The sequence below is a fragment of the Jaculus jaculus genome, chromosome 8 (assembly GCF_020740685.1).
Source record: "Jaculus jaculus isolate mJacJac1 chromosome 8, mJacJac1.mat.Y.cur, whole genome shotgun sequence".
Classification (NCBI taxonomy): domain Eukaryota; kingdom Metazoa; phylum Chordata; class Mammalia; order Rodentia; family Dipodidae; genus Jaculus; species Jaculus jaculus.
Window position 1 is genome coordinate 90,777,073 of NC_059109.1, and position 23,752 is coordinate 90,800,824.

The 23,752-nt window shown below is 39.3% G+C and overlaps 1 protein-coding gene across 1 annotated transcript; it reads left to right on the plus strand.

The window, feature by feature from the left end:
- The first annotated feature begins 2,369 nt into the window (after positions 1–2,369).
- Positions 2,370–22,765, plus strand: Ankef1 (ankyrin repeat and EF-hand domain containing 1). Its single transcript, XM_004661520.2, has 10 exons — positions 2,370–2,550; positions 6,982–7,371; positions 9,365–9,564; positions 10,371–10,520; positions 11,494–11,617; positions 16,156–16,978; positions 18,447–18,673; positions 20,151–20,311; positions 21,618–21,755; positions 22,607–22,765. The coding sequence occupies exons 2-10, from the start codon at positions 7,026–7,028 to the stop codon at positions 22,763–22,765; spliced, it is 2,328 nt and encodes a 775-aa protein (XP_004661577.1). The 5' UTR covers positions 2,370–2,550; positions 6,982–7,025.
- The last annotated feature ends 987 nt before the right edge of the window (positions 22,766–23,752 follow it).

Genomic DNA, 23,752 nt, shown 5'->3' on the forward strand with positions numbered 1-23,752 from the left:
TCACTGTTTTCTGACAAGCTACAATGTGGAGTTGAACTTGTTTGCCCATAGAAGCACTCGCCTTTAACCAGCCTGTTTGTCCAGCAGGGCTAACCTGGTGCTCATGCCACAATGCCACTGGTATGTGCACTGCCATTAGGATGATGAGAGCAGTTCACGTCAGTCCTACTTTGTGGGCATAAATGCAGTTCATATTTATTCCCCTGTGCAAACTGAGACCTAAGTAACTGAGGGATTTGTTCATATTGCTGGATCCCACTTTCCACAAATCAAAATCCAGTGTGAGGTATGTGACACTGAGGAACAGTGATTCAAGAAATAGTGCTCTCATTTGGCTAAAATAATTCAACAGTTACATGATAAGTCCTGAAGAGTGGCAAGCCTACTAGCTTAATGATAAATTTGCACTCAAAGATCTCTAATGGGTCAAGCTTTTAGAAGAATAATTAGTAAACACATGCAAGATAAAATCATGAAAGACCTTTTACACCCTCTCAACTGGACAAATTCTTAGGGCATTTAAAAACAGATGAACTGAGATTCAAAGTGCAAATGGGAGTCTCAATTGCTGCAAATGCAGAGAAAACAAGTTATCATTAAGTTAATGTAACAATAACCTATGACCCTGAAGTTTTACTTGTAGCCTGTACTCTAGAGAAATCCTTGAACTTGTATGTCTGACAAATACAGTTTCAGAAGCCATGCTTTTAGTAGAAAATGCTGAAAAAAAAAATTCCTGAATGCTCATCAATTGTAGAAGTGATTGAAAAGTGGTATGGAATACCATTACCATAGAAAGTGTATAACTGTTAAGACAAATGAGCCACAATTAAACATATCAACAGACATATTTTAAAAATGGAATGTTGAAAGAAGTCTTTTAAAACAAGCAAATCATTCATTCAACACCACTCAGTGTTTTTGTTGTTGTTCTGTTTTGTTTTACAATTTTTGGACTCAATGTCTCACTATGTATCCTAGGCTGGCATTGAACTCATGGCAATCTTTCTGCCTTAAATTTTCAGAGTTGCTTGCACTGCAGATATGAGCCACCGTGCTTGGCTGTCTACTCCATTTTTATAAATGTTGTAAATATGTAATACTTACATTATACATATACATAAATAATACATTATTTAGGAGAACAGTCACATGAAACAACACAGTTTCAAAATGCTAGCTGTTAAATACAGAAAATTTCCATCTGGCACAGAAGGAGGGGATACAATATTGGAAGAAACACATAACAGTCACGGTAAAAGTGGACATTTATCTTCTTACACCTCTCACTTTTTCCATTTCTCTCTTACTACCTTTTTTATCCTTTACTGGCCTTTTCCCCCCTTTAGTCATGGTATATTTTATGTTCTTTGCATTTTCAATATAGCATGTAATATTTTGGATAAAATAATACTCAAGACACCATTTTTAGAATAAAATATCTTTTAAAAAATATTTTATTTTTATTGATTTATTTGAGAGAGAGGGAAAGAGACAGAGAGATAATGGACCCAGGGCCTCCAGCTTCTGCAAACAAACTCTATATACATGGGCCACCTCGTGCATTTGGCTTATGTGGGTCCTGGAGAATCATAACCTGGGTCCTTTGACTTTCTTCAGCCCCTAGAACAAAATATCTTTAAACATTGTAAGTAGATCAACTAGTGGGTGAGAAACTGATGCTTTAAACTAGAAGTTTTTACACAATATATATATTTTTAAAGTTTTTCATTCACATCAACAAAAATTCCAGTTAGGTCTTACCTACAAAAAGGTAGTGGAAAGGGATAAAGCTGGGGTGTAATGGTTCATTTATAGGCTCTGAAATAAAATTATCTCCATTTTTGCTTTTATGTGTAAAGATTCTTAAGGCATGTATAGATTGAGAGCACAGAAGGAACATTTCTGGAAAGATTTACGAGAAACTTCAACACTGACAGTACATTGAATTTTCATTCCAATGCAATATATATGTATTCATGTGATTTTACTTAATAAGCTATTTAATTGCGCAGTTGCTGCTGCTGTTTTGATTATTATTATTACTATTAGTTTTCGAATTATGAGCTGACTGAGGGCAGGAGGAGGGAGCACAGAATGCAACAGCGGAATCCTGAAGACTTCTTTCTGCTGAGCTGCTCCTTGCGTCCCTTCTCCCTGAACATCGGGTCCAGGGTCTGGCCTCCGCACAGCCTGGCGGTGGGCGTGGTCGAAGCGAGCCCCGCCCCGCCGCGCACCTGAGCGGTTGCCTTGGCGCCCGGCCTTGCGTGGGTCAAGCTCACAATCAGCTGAGTGTCTGCTGTGGTGCCCCGCCCCCTGATCTTACCCTGCCCGCGCTCGCCCAGCTTGGGTCCCGGGCCCATGGACACACACGGCCTTCCCTGCTGCCCGGCGCCCGCTGGCCTGCTCTGCCCAAGGGGACACCGGTTTAATACTGGGCGCCCAAGGCCCAGGCTGGGGCCAATCGCAGGCGACCGAGGAGAGCCTGGGAAGCCGGCCGCACTCACCTGCCTGGGATCCTGGGTGGCTGATCGCCTCTTGGACTAGAAGGTGAGATTAGTCCCCACCTATTCCTTTCAGATTACCTCGGCCACCGTGCTTGTCTCCCTCCAGATTTTACTGAGGCTTCTTAAGAAAATCCTCCACATGGAAACTGTTGCCTAAGGTGCCTGAAGCCCAGAAAAGTGTGTCTTACTCCGAACCAGCCTGTTCTAACGGACATGGCTCAATATTTTGCAAGGACTATCTCATTTCCTTTCCATCTTATCTCACGAAACAGGTACTATCGATTTCCCAGTTCACAGATAGACGCTGACATACAGATGAGTTAACGCGCCCAGGTATATCCGACCAAGGGGCAGAAATGATGCAGAAGATGGGGGCGGGGTCACAATGCCACCCTCTCTAATCTGCTGTCTCTCCACTGTACCAAGCTCGGCTCCCTGAATTTTACTTCCTGTTGATGGTGCTGTCTTGAGGACCCCAGGAAGAATTTCAAGAGCTCTGTGAGTCCCTCCCTGTGGAGGAAAAAATAGAGACAGATAGAAACAGTTCATACAGACAAACAGAATATTTAGACAGTAAATACAATCGTCGAGTCTAGCATTCTATTCTATTCCTGTCTTTTGAGACTATCAGTACATAGTGTTTATATGCCAACATGGCCCTGATTCTCACTGAGGAAAAGTAGAGGTGTGTATATGAGGAAAGCCGCTGGAAGTTCATAGACTGTACATCATGGACAGGAGCCCAAGGCTAGAGGACAGGACTTCTGTTATTTCTTCCAGGAAATGAGCTCTTGGTCCATTAGATTAGAAGGGATAAAGGAAGAGGGTCATTGAACTCATCACTGCTTCTCTGTTTCCCTGTTCCAGTGCACCTTATAGACAGATTAGAAGGGATATAGGAAGATGGTCATTGAACACACAACCATAGATGGCAGATATCCCAGTAGCAAAGGGGAGAATCACAAAGAAAAAGGTAGGCAAGTAAGAAGACAACATGATGAATTTGATTATTCTGACACCATCTCAGCAATACTGCAACTGCTGAAGTCCTCATAATCCTTTCAAGACCAGGCTTGGATATCTATCCTGACTTATTCTTAAAATTATATATATATTTAAGAGAGAGAAAGTATGGGTCCACCAGGGCCTCCTGCCACTGCAAATGAACTACATTGTACATCTGGCTTCATGTGAGTACTGGGAAAGCAAATCCAGGCCATCAGGCTTTGCATGTAAACACCTTTTAATGGCTGAGCCATCTTTCCAGCCCTCGCCTGATTTATACATCTCAGTAGAAAGGTTAAGTAACTCTACTCAACCTGACCAATGCAGAGCCCACAATGAGCAGCCCATGTCAGACATAGGTATACAATGAATCTAACCAGTAATCTAGGAGTTCTGATTCCCCATTTTCAGTTCTTTTAACTTTCAACTCTTCTGCATTGAGAAACATTTATTAAATGTTTCATGTGACATAAGTTCTTGGGTGTAGGGAAATATTGGTAATTAGAAGACTTGTGTTCTAGGAATACTGTGTTCTACTTGGAGAGGCACACAATGCACAAGGTAAATAAATGCCTATGTAATATGTGCTTTGGAAAACATAAAATAGAGAAGGAAGCAACATGGTGATTGTGGTTTGTGGGAAGTAAAAAATAGCAGGATTATGAGTCAAGACCACTTCCAGACAGAGGATATAAAGAGTGTAAAAACTTTTGTGGGCAGAAATGAACTTCTGTGCATAAAGAGAAAGACCACATGGCTGCAGATCACCAAGTCAGGGGAGAACTGGGTAAGTTGAGATCAGAGGAGTAGAAAAAGGGTCTTAGGAAACTATATGGAGTAGCTTAGAGTTATTTTCACTGTGATAATAAACTGATGCTACATTTTAGAGAACGTTTTGTCATGAAGGCAATTTTTTTTTCCAATAAAAGTGTTTTTTCTTTCTTTTTTCTTTTAGTTGAACTACAGAGATTTAGGTATCATGTGTCTTGGCATTTTCAAATAAAATCTGTTTTTATTAATTCCCTGCATTCCCTCTCTCCCCCAATCTCCCTACCTTTTCTTCTACCCCCCTTCTGTTTACATGTCAAATGTGTCCTGTGTGTCCTTTTGTCCCTCCTGCATCCCATACAGGTAATTTTGCATATGTTGATAGGTTAAATTACACAGGTGTATGCATTTGTCAAAATAAATAGCATTCCATATTAATATTTGTGCATTACATAATATATTAAAAATATAAAGAATAAATGCAAGTATATTGAACATCAGTTCAGGATACATATACTGGAGTATGTCAACAATTTGTTTCTAATTAGATAAAATTTAAGCTGGATTAATAATAGAGGGATGGGTAGATATGAAACTATGAAAGGTAGTGGTTTACCTTAAGTCTAGTCATTTAGTCTGAGCAGGTAGATGGCTGGTGGTGCCATGATAAGAAATGGGAAGAAATGGAGACAGGATAATATCAAGAGTCTGCAATGGGCATGGTACTGTTTTAGATACCTAGCAGACATCCAAGTGAGAGCAGACAGGCATATGATACACTGCGAGTTCTCAAAGACACTGTGATTGCCATTAGAAATGAACACTCAAAAAATTGGGGTGAATGTCAAAAAATGGGACAAGAACTCCTGTGGATCAACAAGGGTTGCATGACCTTTTGGGTCATTCCAACAATGAGGCATTTGACAGAAGAGGAGGAGCCAATGAAAGAGACTGTGGAGGTATAGGCAGTGGCATTGGCTGCATACAGGCTGTGGGGATGTTCTGGTTGCATAGAGAGAGATGTTTGAAGGAATAACAAGTGGTAAGCAGTGCACCTCCCTGCCATGGTATGCAGAATGACTATGAAGTAAAAGGAAAAGGGTTGTAGTAGGAAAATATGGTGCAAACTTACAGATTATGTAGTAAAATAGAATATTTCTATTGCAATATTGACTAGAGAATGGCATATAAGGGTCTGCTGTTGAAGCAGTGAAACACAGACGGTATATTGTAGTTACCTTCTTGTTGCTGGGACAAAACACTTGATCAAATGCAGCTGATGGGAGGAAAAGTTTTATTTTGGCTTAGAGTTTCAAGGGGTAGATTCATGGTGGCAGGGGAAAGCTGGTACAAGCAGAGGCTGGGCATCACAATATTGCTGCATCAGGTGGCAAAGAGAATAAGCTGAGATCTGGAAAGGGTAAACTAAGATATAACACCCCAAAGCACACCCCAAGCAACACACCTCCTCCAGTAAGACTCCACCTCCCAGATATCTATTAGCTGGGGACCAAGCATTCAGAACACAGAGTATGGAGGACAGGGGCATCTGATTCAAACCACCACACTACCTGATGTTAAAATAAGACATATAGGAGAGGGGGACAGATTTGTTCATGTAACCCTGAATGAAATGTGGTCAGTGACTTCTGATGCAACAAGACCCAGGGCAGAATTGATGCCATTAGTCTGTCTTCATCTGTCAAGCATATATTCTCTCTCTTTCTCTCCCTCTCTCCCTCCCTCTCTCTCCCTCTCTCTCCCCCTCCCCTCTCTCTCTCTCCAAGATTAGCTCCAAATCCCACTGTTTGACAACCTCTGCATAAATTGTCTTTCCACATGCTTCTGGCAGAAAGAGCCCTCAAGATGTCAATTGGCTGATGTCTGTTAGGAGTATATGCTTAAGCAACTTAGTACACCTGGAGACAGATGGGTCACTCAAATGAGCACTACATTTGTTACAAACTAAGTCTTGTATCAAGAGGCAGGGGGACAACCTATTGAAACTGGAATGGATTTCCCATATGATAAGTAGGTTCTTTTTTGGAGGGCAGAGCAAGCTGGGCAAGCCAATAAGCCTGCCCTTATACTCAAATTGTTATTTCCCATAAAATACAGATGAAACTACATGTTAGAATGCCCATCACACCTTAACATCAGTGTTGTTTATGAAAATGTTACTTGTCTCTTGAGCATGTACCTACCATATCCTGCTTAAGATGATTTAAGCATCACCTTTAGCACCTCACAGACTCCAGTAGACAACTGTTGATAATAAGCACCTCAAAATGCAAATTCCCTTTGAAGTACAAACCTATATGGTTGTGCCATTGCCGGGATCTAATGAGACCACAGGGAAGGAAGCCATGGAGCCTTACAGTGGTAATTCAGTTATTCTCACTTTCTTCATTGGTGAAATGTTAATGCTATGGCAAAGAAGGTAGGTCACATGTAAGCACAAGAAAACCACCTCATAAACTAATATTAATTACAATGGAAAATTATTGTTTGAAATATTTGACTTTATTCCAACTGAATCTTTTTGTATATATATTATTTATATTTCCTTGAAACAGTTACAATAAACCATAATGTTGCATAAGAAGCCTTTCTTCTTCAAGGTTTAACATATTGTTATGTGATGAAAGTAAGAGGATAAAATTAACCTTTACTTATTCATTTTCCTTTTTTGCTCTTGTAGTTTTTGTCTTAGTCCAGAAAACATTTGAAAGAAGCAGGTCAAACATGGCTTTAGCAGATAAGAGACTTGAGAACTTACAGATCTACAAAGTTCTTCAGTGTGTTCGCAACAAAGACAAGAAGCAGATAGAGAAGCTGACCAAACTTGGATACCCTGAACTCATCAACTTCACAGACCCTATCGATGGACTTAGTGCTCTGCACTTAGCTGCAGTTTCCAATGACATTGACATGGTCAGCTTTCTCCTTCAACTTGGTGCTCATCCTGATGTACAAGACCGAATGGGCTGCACTCCGACCATGAGAGCAGCAGAACTGGGCCATGAGCTGTCGATGGAAATATTAGCCAAGGCAAAGGCTAATATGACGATAGTTGATAATGAAGGAAAAGGTAAAATGTTCCATCCAGCAGAATACAAGTCACTCTGTAGTCTAAGCTACAAAGTGCATTTCAGGCCAGCCAGGGCTATATAGCAAGACCCAGTTCAAACCAGAAAAAGAAAAAGAAAGAAAGAAAATTAAAAAAAAAACAAAACCATAGAGTAATTGGGGAAATGAGCAAGAGAGCTGCTTTCTTGGTGAACCTTGATACCATCACAAGGGTGAAGGAGATAGACACAGAGAAAATTCAACTCCTACCAAACCAGATATCCAGAGACACAGAGGCTCCCAAGACCTCAGCACTGAAGTAGACCTAAAATGAACCCAACATGGCCCAGGGAACTTTGCGGAAAAGAGTGCGGAAAGATTGTTAGAGTCACATGTTGGGACATTATGCACAGAGACATTGCCTCTTCCCCATAACTGATGGCTAGCCCACAATGCACGACCCATATTCCCCAACAAGGAGGGTCCCTTCAGAGGGGGGAGGACAGAGAGGAGGTTAACAATGGCACCAACATGTTGTATACACACTGTGTACATAACTAATAAAAAAAAAAAAGGAAAAGAAAAAAAAAGCTTCGCAGAATGCTATTTCCTAAAGTGTATGTTATGACCTATGGAATCACTGGGATGTAATTCATTAGAGAGCCGTCAAACAAAACAAATTCAGATGTATTTCTTCCACATTTTTGTTCAAGAGAAAGTAAAAATTTTCCATGTTTATTTGGTCACAAAGCAGTTTTTCCAATGGCATTAGTATACTTGTAGTTTTATAGAATAAACTTTTGAGGGAAACACTGTAATAGAGAAAAGTTTATTTTCTTGAATTTGAGGCGAAAATATATGTTACACAAACTAATATTAGGTTGGGAAATTTTGTAGCATGAAGAGCTAAAATTTTACAAATAAAAATATATCAAAGTGAAATTAGAAGCAAGGTCAGGAGAATACCTGCAGCAAGTACAACAGCCATATGGATAACATATCTGTGTATTCCAATTATATTAAACCCTATAAGTGCCTGAGAAATATGAATGTGTGTGAAAACCATCAAAAATCCATAAGGAGAAGAAACTGAAAATATAACATGAAATAAGTATAATATCTTTTTTCACATAGAGCCTTGTTAATGTAGTATTCATGGTTTGTCGTGGGTCTTACCTCATCAGGGAGCCTCATCTTGCACCTCCTAAGCACTTAGCTTTGGTTCTGTGGTTAAAAAGATTCTTTCACTCAAACTCTGTCCATCTCTTGGTAGACTCACTTTTGCTATCAAGCAAGTCTTTTATCAGTGCTTTCTTATATCCTTAACCATGTTGTTGTGTGTGTGTGCGTGCATGTGTTGACTTTTTATATGACTGACCAATACCTTGACTGGATATAAACATTTTCTATTTTCTTCCCCTGTGGCATGATAGAGATGCTTTCATTATCTTCTCACATGTAATTTAGCAATGGAAAATTCTTGAGACCAGCCTGACTTTTTCCCCGTGAGATGTCAGTTGAATTTTTGCCTGGTTACTTGAAGGATCCTCCCTTCACCTGACTTTACCTCAGTGTGTCTTGTTGACTGATTTTAATCAGTTTTTCATCAGACCAGAGTTCCCATGCAATCTTTGGATTCAGATCTTCTACTTCACGATAGTTTTATTATGTCTCAGTATTTTTGTTTTCTGTTTTTTTTGTTTTTTTTTTTCTCCTTACAAGCATAAGTTCTAATGGAATTCAGAGACACCCAGAAACTTTCTGACACACACAGCCCTGTGGAGCCCAATGACTATATTGGGTATGGACTATAATAAGATGGCAAATCCTAGACTTCACATGTCAGCACTCCAATTATTCCCTAAACCAAGTCACATCACATTTAGTTGTAACTATTCTTTAACTCTGTCAAAGACATGTCACGACACAGATTTTTAAATTAACCCTTTTTCTTTTAGATTCAGATATGTACTGATGGTAAATGAAATACTCATTGGGAATCTTTTTCTCTGCAGGTGTTTTGTTTTACTGCATTTTGCCCACTAAGCGGCATTATCGCTGTGCCCTGATTGCCTTGGAGCATGGTGCAGATGTCAACAATTCTTCCTATGAAGGAAAGCCAGTATTCCTGAGAGCTTGTGAGGAAGCCCATGATGTCAAAGATATGTGCCTGACATTTTTGGAGAAAGGAGCCAACCCAAATGCTATCAACTCAGTATGACTAGTCCTGTGATCATAAAAATTTCTCTATTCTGTTACAGTGTCATATTTATATAATTTTGTACTTAAACATGGTCAAAGAATCTCATTAACTTATGGTTTGGTTTGTTCATTTCTATTCAAAATGCTTGAAGATGATATACTTTAATTATAGTTATATTGCTATGATTCTACAGTTTGCTTCCTAATTGTGTTTTGGAAATTGGTACTTATGCATATTGTCAGAATTTCACAGCAAATAGTATAAAAGGCATCACTGATGCTGAATAAGAAGATAAAATAAGTAGTTTTGAAAATAAAATAAGTAGTTTTGCTGCCTCTCATAGACATTTTGTTCCCTATAACTAATTATCTACCTAGTTTTGTTGAGCTCTTGTTTGTATTTATAATTTAATAATTCATATAAAATTTAGAATTTTATTTACAGTTATCATCTCTAAATACACACAGATTTTCTTCTAATTAGAAAACAAATAGCTGATTCTTAGCATATATTACATGTACCCTCTGCTTTCCCCTGTTTGTTCTTCTTTAGTGTAATAAATAGACTTCTTAGCATGATGTTCTTTCTCACAAGGGCAGGCACAGTGATCTTGACTGTGGCTTTAAAATTCTGTGTTTTAGACATTGGCCCAAGATACTTGCTTTATGTTTCCTCTATGTTAAGTAAAACTAATGAAAATGCAGAGAGTTAAACTTGCCCATGTAAAGCTAAGGTCGAGTTAGTTGGATCCATGCTCCTACCGAACATGTTAGTTAGTGTACAAAGGTTTATGTGGTGCTTACCTCCTGCTTCTCCAGTCCACAGGCCGCACAGCTTTAATGGAGACGTGCAGAGAAGGTGTGCTGGAAGTTGTCCGAGCAATACTGGAAAGAGGAGGCGAAGTGAATGCATTTGACAATGACAGAATGCATGCTGCTCATTTTGCTGCCAAAGGAGGATATTTTGATGTAATACTCTACTCTTTGCTTTAAAATTTACTGCTAAAACTTCTTTTCTTCTTTTTTACATCAAGGAAGAGTTCCCTAAGTTTTATTTTAACTTTATCAATTCAAATATTTTAACTCTAACAACCTATGCCAATCCTTTATTTAGTTTTACCTAGTTTCTAATTTATTTACTGTAGATGACTAATCATTTCTGAATAGTTGACCATGATAATTAAAATTTTTTCCACCTAAGACTACCCTGTTTTATGCCTTGTTACATATTGAAACCTTCAAAATGTGGCATGATCTGTTTTCAGAGAGAACAATGCTACTGCATGCCTCTCTTCTTAGTATCAGTGAGCATCTAATGACCACCTGAACTTTAAATATCCTGACACTCTAGGAAAGGATAGCTCATAGTTACAATGACATAACAAATAAACATCAGTGCTATCCTATTTTGGAAAATCCTGAATTTCACCTAAAATTTCTTTACACAATTTTCTTTGAGTTTTAACATAGTTATCTTTGTCATGGAATCTGTTCGTTATAATGGAAGTATAGCTAACACTCAAAGCTGCATTGGGCAAATAATTTGCTCTTTTGTTTATTGTTATATTATTATTATTAATTATTATTATTATTATACTCTGATGCTTTCTTTAATTACCTAAAGTCACCAAAATGACCATGTCCAGTTGGGTGTTTCTGTTTCTATGCCATTACTGTTTGATGGAGACTGTGCAATGCTGGAAATATCTCATCTGTGAGCTGGACAGTACAGTGACCATGTGGCTTCTGAGTGTTTTCAATGTGGCAAGTAAAACTAATGAGATAAACATTTCTTTCTTTCTTTTTTTTTTAATCTTAACTCATTTTGGTTTGAATTTTCAACAACCACATGTGGATAATAGACAAGAAATAGGTCTAGCTGCCAGTCTTCCTTCAGTAAAGGAACATGTGTATTCTACAGTTTCCATGGTTTCTTTTACAGATACTGAAGCTGCTTTTTGCATACAATGGAGACTTAGGATTGATTGCAATGAATGGGAACACACCACTTCATTATGCTGCCATGGGTGGTTTTGCAGATTGCTGTAAATATATAGCTCAGAGAGGTAAAATTGCTTGGCAGTTTTGTGTCTAAAGTGTTTGTGGTTTACCCCTGTCTTCCATGAACAGAAAATGTGGGCCTGTCACTTTTCAATTGTTTATCTTTTCAATCACCAATACTTGTTTATGTGTAGAGTAAAAATTGAGAATTTTTTTGAAATTTGAAAAATTTTATACAACCTTCTAAAAAATCATGAATCTAGTCACAAAAGTGATGAGAGCCTGAATCCAAAGGAGACTGATTGTTCATAAATTAAATATTAAACATTTTACAGTTGGGCTGGAGAGATGGCTTAGTGCTTAAGCGCTTGCCTGTGAAGCCTAAGAACCCCGGTTTGAGGCTCGGTTCCCCAGGACCCACGTTAGCCAGATGCACAAGAGGGTGCACACATCTGGAGTTTGTTTGCAGTGGCTGGAGGCCCTGGTGCGCCCATTCTCTCTCTCTAGCTGCCTCTTTCTCTCTCTGTCACTCTCAAATAAATAAATAAAAATAAACAAAAAATTTTTTTTAAATTTACAGTTGATTAAATTCCTTGTTTTCAAAATACAAAGCATCAGTCTAAAGAAGGACAAACATTGAAATCACTGACTTTTGTCTGAAATTTAAGGTTTTACTTTATTTTAAATTTTATTCTCTTAGTCAAATGACAAGGTCACATTTCTAGTTAATTGGTAATTATAGGAGAAATATTTGGAGGAAGACATGATATTAAATGAAAAATTTTATGGAAAATTTAAAGTATAAAGTTCATTTACCATTTAGAATTTCCTACTACTCTTGAATGACTATTAATTAAGAAATATAAATCATATAATATAGAATATAGCTTACTGAATTCCTTGAAGTAAAATATTAGCTAGTTATATTTAACTCATATCCATTTTCTTTTAATTACCTACTACATTGAGAGTTTAGCACTATTAGAGATAGAATGAAATTTGCTAACTTTTAGATTCTTTTGAGTTTAGGAAAAATAGGGAAAAACTTACTCAGATACAGTTATGTAATAGAACATAAATAATGCTGTGTTTTTCTGTTCTCACACAAGCAGAACTTTACAAGTAATTGTTAATATACATAGGATTAGCAGGCCAACATAACTAATAGCACAGGTCTGGAGAGATGGCTTAGTGGTTAAGGCACTTGCCTGCAATACCTAAGGACCTACATTTGACTCCCCAGAACACACGTAAGCCAGATGCACATGGTGGTGCATGTGTCTGGAGTTTGTTTGCAGTGGGTAGAGGCTCTAGTGTGCCCATTATCTCTCTTTCTCTCTGTGCCACTTTGTGTCATTCTCTAAAATAAATAAATAAATATTTTGAAAAACTGATAGCATAATATAATTGATCCACTTTTACTTTTATAAGTTTATATTTCTCTCCAATTATAAGGTATTTTAACAAAAAAAGCAAAAAAAATATAAAGTGAGTTTTGCACTCTCAAACTGATTAATTGATCTTATTTTCAAATCTGTCACTATCAGCATTTTACTCTGACACTGCATATTTCTAAAAATAATCTTCCCAAGTTGAATCAGCTTGACCTTCTTTAATATGTTGTTTCCTATTGAGACAAATATCACCATATGTACTTTATTCTTTATGTATTTCTAGGACAAAGTCCTAGAATAATAACCTAGGATGATGCCCTAGGATAATATCCTGAGAAACAAAGTACCAGAGGATTTGGTACTTTGAATTAGGCACAAAGGCCTGGGATACAGAAAAGAGCTGTCTTCATATAAGAACCCCAAGGCTGTTCTTTAAGTAAATATCTGAAAATGTTGAGCTCTACACATGTTTGGAAGCACAAATATCATCAGATTCTACATGGGTAACACAATTCCATGCCGAAGTGTCATGGGCCACACTGCCATCTTCAGAATCTCAGATTTAATGTGATCAGAGAGGCTGGAAACAATTTGCAATAAAATTCTCCTTGTTGAGTAAATTAAAATATCTTCCTCAGTGTTTTCCTCCTTTGGACCCTGTTAGTGGTAGGAGAGCCACATCCAAGGTAGAGGGGCCAGTGTCCTGAGGTGCCTCCTGAGCATTCTCCTCCGAGGATGTAGGGAGGGTCACTGTGTTGCACAGCATATCAGCAGAAAACTGAGTACCTTTACTATGGAGGAAAACATACTAAAAAGGGAATAAAGGGGCTTTTATCAACTCCCATCATCCTTTGGGAGATGATGGGTTTCAAGACTCCACACCAAAACCTGAGGATGTTCAAGTTCCATCAGAATTTGCACATTGCCCACACACATTTTTTTCATATATCTTAAATCATCTCTGGGTTGCTGATCTCTAATGTAATATGCATTGTTTAGGTAATTCCAACAAGTATAAAACAAAATCTACACAGTTCAATAAGGACACAGTTTTCCCCAATTATTTTCTATGGTTATATATCACTGGATGTGAAACCTATAGATAAGGAAGACTGATTGTAATCATATGGGAAGAGACAAAATGTCTCCAGAACTTGTAGACTAGCTGGGATGTTGGGTCTTCATCCACAAAAGCTTTTCTAACTAAGAGGAATATTGTAGAAGAGGCAAGTGAAAGTAGGTCTAAAATCCTTTATTATTAGTGTTGGAGTGACCATGAAAGAGCTGTCTTGAAAGATATGGTGGAAATAAAACACCCAAATACCTCCCCCAAGAAAAGATAACCAAGTGCAACTAGCAGACTCCATCACTGTGGACTTGCACCTTGAATTGCCATGCTGTGGAATTCTTCTGTTGAGGACAGTCCCAGGCTTCCTTTCCCAGAAAGCCTTCCTGAAAACACTGGTCATAGCTATCTTTCTTTCCTGACCTTTCTTTTCAGGGTAGTAGTAGTTGTTGTTGTTATTGTTGTTGTTATTGTTGTTGTTGTTGTGTGTGTGTATTACTAGGTATATTTTTTTCTTCTCTCAAACACATAAAAGTAGAGTAATTGCAAGAACATAAGTCCCATCCAGACGAGAATCTTTTTAACAGGAATAAAGCATTTGAGGGGCATGTGTTATTTTTGCTCATACCATCTGTATTTTGATTATGCAATGTTGGCAAAACAATAGTTAAGCCTTTCTCTATATTGAAAACCCCAGAAAAAAAATATAATTTGACATATTTATTTACATAATGGATCTTAATATCTCAAGACACATGATAGATAATAGTGTTCTTGGGAGCACTAGATAGATTCCCTGATGCATTAAAAATGTTCAGATACGTGAAGAATATTTGCACATGTTTTCATCAGTATCAGACACTAAAAAAGGAAAATTAGTTTTAACGTCTAACGTTCATACAAATGTAAAACTGGAATCAGGTTTGATTAATAAATTGGTATTCACCTGCTAAAGTTTTCCTGATGATCTTATCACAGAACATCAGGTTAGTACGCCCCGGTCAGGGGCAGTCAAACAAGGACCCGAGGGGAAATTAATCTGGATGAGAGACAAGAGACACAAAGAAGGAGACCAAGTCTATGTTCTGATCAAGGTCTTCAGATTTTTATTTTTTACATAATGGTTATATAGGGGAAGAAAGCGGGGAGTTAAGCTGGCTAACGTGATTTAGGACCAAGGGATTGTTAGGGAACCTAGAGGAAATATAACTGAGTGTTTGTCTAACTTTGCCTCAATGGTTTAACAGCCTGACCGTGTCAGTCTTGACAGCCTGGCCATAAACTGGCCTTTTGCAAAAGATATGATTCTCCAAACAGTCTGCTGACCAACATTCCTAATTGCAAGCTGGATGGACCAGCTTTCTAATAAATGAGTCAACTTAAGAACAGGCCCAGGCAAAATGGAGAGGCTTTTGCTCTATGGCTCCCGACATTAGTATAGACTATCTTAATTGAATGGGGAAACATGGAATACTACTTAAGATTTTGGAACCCAAAAGCACCATGGGACTAGAGAGATGGCTTAGTGGTTAAAGCGCCTGCCTGAGAAGATTAAGGATCCGTGTTAGATTCTGTGGTCCTATGCAAGACAGACACACAGAGGTGAAGCAAACGCAAGGTCGCCCAAGCCCACTAGTTGATGTAAGCGTCTGGAGTTTGACTGCATTGGCCTCAAGGTCCTGACATGCCAATTCTCCCTCTTTCTGTCCTTGTCTCTCTAAAATGCAACAACAAAAACAAACAAATAAAGCACCATGTGTTCTGAGACCCTAATATACAGGCCCTTTGAATGCAGAATCTTTTTGGGAAAGCCCTGTGTACTCTATTCTCTTCAGAAAATTACCCCTTTACCTACTTTTTTTCAAGTACTTACATTTTCTCTATATGTGCATGGATGAATATGAGCAGCTACCAGTTGTAAACTTGGTTTTTAATTTTTTTTTAATTCCCCAAACTGAAGCTCACAGGGGAAAATAAATTATTTTAATTTTGTAATTATACCTAAATGTGGTATTCCCTGTGTAAGGGCAAATGTTTGCCCCAATGACTAGAAGTTGAGGAGACAATTTGGGGGTGTCATTTCACATGTAGGGTCATGCCCATACGTTGGCTCCATTCCCAGTGGTCCCACTTTTCATTGTAGGGTGTGACTTGAAATGGAAGAATCTGGAGCACAAAACACCCAGAATTCTGGCGAAAGAGGGCGGCTTCAAGGTCGCCAGCAAGGAGATCCGCCGGGCCGAGCGCCTGGCCACCAAGCTGTCCAAGCCCGGAGCCAAGAACCCGAACCCGCTGTGGGCGCTGCGGCTGCACGACTGGTCGGTGGAGCGCGAGGCGCAGGTGCGCGAGGCGCTGGCGCTGGTGGACCGCGGCGACGGCACGGTGGCCAAGGCGGACTTCGTGAACGTGCTCGAGGACCGGCAAGACTTCGCCAGCCCGGAGCAGCTCGCCATGGTGGCGCAGATGCACGAGAAGTCGCGGGGCGGCGGCGTCAACATCGAGGAGTTCTTCAAGGGCACCAGGTACCTCCAGAAGGCGTTCGTCCTGAGCTCGTTCGGGCCCAAGAAGAAGAAGCGGGGCGCAGGCAAGAAGGGCAAGAAGGGCAAGTTCGTACTGCCGCTGCCCGTGTGCGTGATCCCCGAGAACGCCTTCCCGCGGCGCCCGGACGGGGGACCCCCCTACTACATGATCGAGGCCTACCAGAACATGACTGACTGCAACCGCTTCAACCGCGACCACCCGCCCGCCCACCCCATCCAGGACGACTCCGAGTGGTACATGGACGAGCCGGGGAAGACCTTCTCCAACATCAACTTCATCGCCAAGGCCGGAGACCTGGCGTCTCTGAAAAAGGCCTTCGAGTCTGGAATTCCCGTGGACATGAAGGACCCCACGTACAAAACGCCGCTCATGACCGCCTGCGCCACGGGCAACATGGACGTGGTCAAGTTCCTGCTCGAGAAGGGGTACGCTGCTGTTTGTTTGGTGTGTCCGGTGTGTCTGTGTGTGCATGTTGGGTTCTCCATAGTTTGGGGGGTTTGTTTGCGTGAGTGACCTTTGTCTGCATTTGGAGGAGGTGGGAAGAGGCCAGAAGACACGCTCAGCTGCAGAACGCCAGCGGGAAAGAGCTTCATCACTGACGTCAACAACTGATCTTCTGACCCAAGGAGCTAGGATTGTGGGGGGCACAAACATAGCCGCCCCCCAGGGATGGTGCCCAAAGTGAAGACAGGTAGTTAAGTCATTTTGGCTTGGTTATTACTGGCCTCCTGTCAGAGACCCCACAACTCCTTTCACCTGGAAAGTCTGGGGATCCCAGTAAGTACAAATAGTGGGATAATGACCTCAGTGATGAAGGACGTCGGGCCGCTCTCTATCCCCCGCCCTGCCCCTCTCCACCACCACACACATACCTTCCTCCAGAAGACAATCTGCATTGGTCTACTTGCAAAGTTACTTAAATGTGGGCCTATCATGTAACCTTTAAAACTAAAAGTTGCTCAACTTCGTCTTGTTTCTGCCATAATCGTGTATCCTGGAGCAAGTTTAACATTCCCCGTGCCTTGGTTTTCTTAATGTGTATAGTGCCCTCTGATGGGATTCAGCTCAGAATTTACAAACATTACATGAGTTAAAATACGTGAGGCACTAATTGATACAGTAATTGCATACTTGAGCAAAGATATGAGTGTTATTACTGTAGCATTTAATGTCAAAGGCTCAAATTTATATATTATGCAAAGAAATACTGAGCAACTAGAAATAATTTGAATTTTGGGACAGAGAAATTCTAGTGAGGACTAAAGTTTTAAATAATATATTAAAATGCTTACAATTTTTAATAATGAAGTTTAATTTAAAATTTCAGCTTTTATCTTCATTGGACAAGTTTTATAATTTTCCTTGATTTTGATCATTATGAAAGAATTATAAGACTGGAGAGATGGCTTATCAGTTAAGGCATTTGCCTGCAAAGCCTGTAGACCCAGGTCTGATTCCCCAGTACCTATATAAATCAGATGCACATGGTAGCTTATGCATCTGGAGCTTGTTTGCAGTGTCTAGAGACTCTGGCATTCCCATTATCTCTCTCTGTCTCTAATAAATAACATTTAAAATGTAAAAAAGGAAAAAAACCTAGAACCTCTAGGACCTGTGTGTGTGTGTGTGTATATGTGTGTGTGTGTGCATGCACCAGCCTGCACACACATATGTACACATGTGCACTCACATGCATACAGAAAGTTAAGACTGTCAATACAGAACAAAGAGGTTATAAGAAAAACTATGAAAGAATTTAACTTTATTTACAGATCTTATGGTTTACCTAGAATTAAATAATTTTAAAATTATATAAAATCCCTTTGCTTTTTTTAGATTCCAGTGTTTGGAACAATTGGAATTTTTAATTGATGCATCTGTCTCTTTCCACAGGGCAAACATTAATGCAACAGATAATTTTCTGTGGACTCCACTTCATTTTGCATGCCATGCAGGTCAACAGGACATTGTTGAGCTTCTAGTTAAGTCGGGAGCTACTGTAGATGCTGTCTCAATCAACAACTCAACTCCTTTGAGTAGAGCCATCGAAAGTTGCAGACTGGATACTGTAAAATACCTGCTTGATATTGGTGCTAAATTCCAATTGGAAAACAGAAATGGTATGTGCTCACATTACTGATATTAGGGGTAGAAAGGGAGAATTTATTTTAGATTCTAAATGCTTTTGATTCTGTTCTTACATAACCATGTTTTCCCCTGGATTATTGGTGAAAACACAACCTTTTATTAAATGTGACAAAGTTTTGTCTTTCACCCAGTGCTTCCCAAATCCTTGGCTAAAGAGTTGAAACTTTATAGTCTTTATATTCTGTCATAGAAAGAACCATTAACTGCAAGACCAGGTGTAATTTTATTCAAGTGACAGAACATTCTATTAAATTGCTATAATTATTTCTAAACACTTAATTTCTGTAGATATTTCATTATGGATCTGTGACAAATAATGTTGGCTTTTGGAACTAGAGCAGTTTTCAGATCACACGTTAGACTATCACTGTGAAAGCTCTTATTTCCAACTAATTAATCATCTAGAAGTTCTGTAGACTTTAGGATTATTTTTAAGCTGGGTCGAGAGACTTCACTAGCTCTAGGAAGCAAGTATATGGTTCAACACTTTGTCATAGGTAGCATACCAAAAGTATAAAAGAATCCCTAAAATAAAGATTTGTGGTTCCTTGTTTGAAGGTACCATTTTCCTTAGTTGGAATCTATTGTTTCTTTTGGCTCTGAGGTGGCATTCATACCTCTAGCTGCTTCAGGCTGCCTGTGAGTCATATGTAGTATTACACCAGCCATTCCTGAGGACATCATGTGCCCAGGACCTCTTGGAATTTACCTCTTGAAACATCAAAAGGAAAAGATAAGCTGGGCGTGGTGGCTCACGCCTTTAATCCCAGCACTCGGGAGGCAGAGGTAGGAGGATCGCCGTGAGTTCGAGGCCACCCTGAGACTACATAGTGAATTCCAGGTCAGCCTGAGCCAGAGTGAGACCTACCTCGAAAAAAAAAAAAAAAAAAAAAAGGAAAAGATAAGAAAAAAAAAACTATACTCACAGAAAATGTGTATAGTGAGGGGACAGAAGCATCAATTGGATATTCAAAAAAATATTTTCCACCCACATTTTAAGAAATATAGTTAAAAATTTAGGAAAAAGCATTTTATGCCAGTAAATGGCACATTATATCCTGGATTTTGAAGTTGAGTGCCTCATAAAGAGTGTTTGATCTATGAGACTGAAGGGGTGGCTCAGCAGTTAAGGTACTTACCTGCAAAGCCTAATGACCCAGGTTTGATTACCTAGCAACCATGTAAAGCCAGATACACAAAGTAGCACATGCATCTGGAATTTATTTGCAGCTAGAGGCCCTGGCATGCCCATTCTCTGTCTGTCTCTCTGCTTGCAAATAAATAAAATTTTAAAAATAGAATGCATGATCTAGCTCTGGGAACTCACATGTACCATTGGCTTTGGTCATTCCCCTGAGTGCCACATTCTTAGATGCTGCATTTCTTTTCTCTGTGGTTTATCATTAAATCTGTTTATTGTAACTCTAAATTTGTTTATATTTGAAACAGGGCAGAGTGCCATGGATGTTGCAAAGGCATATGCTGATTTTCGGATCACTGATATGATTAAAGAAAAACTAGATAACTTGCCTAAACCAACAGATAATCAAAAACTGAAAAGCAAACCTCCTAAACAGAAGACAGAAGGCCCTGAAATTAAGAAAGAAGAGGTAAAGAAAATGAGTTTGACTACCCTTAGCAATTGTAGCTCCTTAAAAACTTACTGGGATGGCAGCAGCACTGTTTCACATTGTTATATAGCATTGGAATCTAGCATCCATTGTGTTATACTATTCTTATAAAATACATTTCATGAGAGAATTCATATTACTCAAGCCTCGAAGGAATGCTCATTGCAAATAGCCCAAGAAGAACCCAAACTAGGTCAGCAAGATACCACTGGAATGTTGAAAAAGAATTGTCAGTGGCTTTGTGTGTGTGTGCGCCTCAATGATACATATCTGCTGAAACGAGATAGCCCAATCAGGAAAGGAAAGGGCACACCCATAGGAATGAACTTGACTTTTCATCTATATGGTCTGAGAGCCTTTCAGTGCCTACTTTGTTTGCCCCCATCAAGGAATATTAATAATTATGTTGAGTCTGGGTTCTGGATCTAATGGCAACTTGAAAATCCTGAAAATTGATTCCAGAAGGATTTTTTTTTAAATTTAATTTACATATGTGTATATTTATGAGCATGCCAGAGTCTCTTTCCACTGCACATAAATACCAAGGGCACAGATAAATGTGCTGCTTTTGTGTCCAGCTTTACATGGGTGCTGGGGAATAACCTGGCAGAGCCTTTAACTGTGGAGAATGCTTGAAATGTGCCTAATTGACTGTTCCTGGCAATCTCAAGTACCTGAGATACTTCTGCACAATCAGCCAGAGGTTGAGGTTGCTGTAGGTAATCACTGCATTATTAAGACCTTGTCATTAATAGGGAGGTCCTAAGAGTATTCTGGGCTTGGAAGCTGCTTCTAGAAATGGTTCCCTGGAGTTCTTTGCATGACAGAGAGCAAGCAATCAAGACCAACAAGAAAAAGCCATCAAAGTGGAAAGGAAATATAGACAGTAAGAAGTGTATTGGACACATGGGTTGCAGGAAGTTAGTACCAAAGCTAGAACCATGGAAGGGTGGTGGTGAGAATGGCAGTACATGAAGGAGGCTCCATGAGTCAGCTCCTGCTGTAGCTACTCCATTATCATTTTAGTGGATTCCATCCTACTGCTAAGAAATGGCCACAGGTCAAAGGACAGATATGAAGACTCGTGTGATCTGTCCTTGGCATGACAAGTGAAGTAGAGTTAAGCAAGGCAAGCTAATTATATATCAACAATCATAATTAGATTCCATTTTATCTCAAGTTATAAGTACTTTTTCTCCTGGCTTCTAAGAAAACTATAGAAAAAATATCATACCAGTAAATTCATGTTTTTACAACTTATACCTTTGTAAACTGTTGTTTCTAGGAACCACTATCATCATTTTATGCTGTACCTACCATATCAGATGAAAATAAAGCCCACAGGGATAATGTAGTTTATCTCAATTCACTCATTACCAGTGGTTACACCAAGAAAATAGACATCACATTTGTTCCACGAAAGGTAAGTTCTTAGGAAAACTCTTAGCATGATGGAGCTCATAATGTTGTTTTTACATGCTGATATGTAGGTCATCCGAAAAAAAAAAAAAAAGTCAATTTATGTCTTTCACAGTCTGTCCCTTGGCAGGTTCTGCCTCTACAAGATCAACTGTTAATTTCTGACATCTGGATTCTTCTGTTACTGTTGTCCTTGAAAGGCTGAAGTGTTCGGTGCTTGTCATTCCCCACAGCTGCTTGGTCACCATGTTCTGAAGACACTATGTTGTTAATACATAGACCCTAGTCTTGTCCTTCATGCTTCTTATCTCCACCTCACTTAATATTTCCCAGGATGGGTATAGTGAATAGTGTCTTAAAACATCATAGAGAAGTGGCATCTGTGGAGAAAAGAGTTGTATTGCCAGTGCCCATCTAATTATACTGAATAAGCACCTCCTTCTGTCTTCTGTCATGAAAATAATCATGGCTTCTAAGTAAACACAGTAGTCAGCCCAGATGATCCTTCAATTCCTTTACTTCTCTGTCTGGTTTGGTATCCTGAAAGTGAATAGCAGCTGCTCCAAGAGTCACTGTCCAGAGAAATTACAGAACAGCATTTCTGAGCTCGATGCCAAGGCAGTCCTTATCAGAAGTAGTGATGTTCATGTACTGTCATGGGAATCAGGAAAAGAGTAAAATGCATTTAGAAGGCTATCAGATAATTTTCAGTTAAGACTACTGAAAAATCTTCCTATTCTGGAGCTGTAATTCAGTGACAGGATGCTTGCATAGCATTGCTCAATTGAAATTATCTGTTGATAATTCACTGACAGTCATATTTATAACCACTCTGGCTTTGGCTATTTATTTAAGATTTGGAGTCCTGAAGCCACAACAGCAGAGCTAATAAGGAAAAGAGAACTGCGGCGGGAGAGGTTTACCTATGAGGTGGACTTTGAGGATTTCATGATGCCCTTTCAAAAGAATATCACGGAGAAAGCTCAAGCATTGGAGGCAGCCCTCAAGAACTAGATCTCAGCAGGTGCTTCTTGGGGTAACTGCTGTGAGGCCCAAAGTTCAAACTTTGGAGAAAGTAAATACTTCCAACAAAGCAAAAGTAAACCATCTATTGAGAATTTGTTATGAAATGTCTGTTTTTGTTTTAACTATGCACAACCTAGTTGTACAATGAATGTGTATTTCATCTAGCAACGAAGGCAGGTCTTTCATATAAAGCCCCCAAACTTCATCTGGAATGTAATGAACTGCTAAGCATTTGGCTATAAATATTATTGTAAAAAAATTTACCAGTTATGTACTGTTATATTTATTAAAAATAATTCTAATACATGTTAAAGGCCCTAGGATCAATCCCAGAATCACCTTTTTAGATCCATATTTTAGGAAGAAAACAATTATTTGAAGTATGCACATGTGTGCACACAATTACACACACACACACACACAAAACCCACTGGATATGGTGACACATACTCGTAATTCCAGAACTCAGGAGGCAGACACAGGACGATTTCAAGTTGAGGTCAGATGGACAACATACCATCTCATAAGAACAAGAGCTAAGGGGCTAGAGAGATGGCTTAATGGTTAAACACTTGCCTGTGAAGCCTAAGAACCCTCATTCAAGGCTTGATTCCCCAGGACCCATGTTAGCCAGATGCACAAGGGGGCGCACGTGTCTGGAGTTAGTTGGCAGTGGCTGGAAGCCCTGGCATGCCCATTCTCTTTCTATTTCTCTGCCTCTTTCTCCCTCTGTCTGTCACTATGAAATAAATAAATAAAAATAATAAAGAACAAGAGCTAAGGACATCAATGTAAATCATTTGGACAAAATTTCCAGATGGCAGAAAAAATTATGAGGACTAGGGTACTATATGTATGTACATTAAGAGAAGCTTGGAGAGAGGAGTAGGTAAGGGAGAAGAAGAATTTAAGAGACACAGTGTGAAATACACACCAGAATCTAGACATAGGACCTGACTCACATTTGAAAAGAAG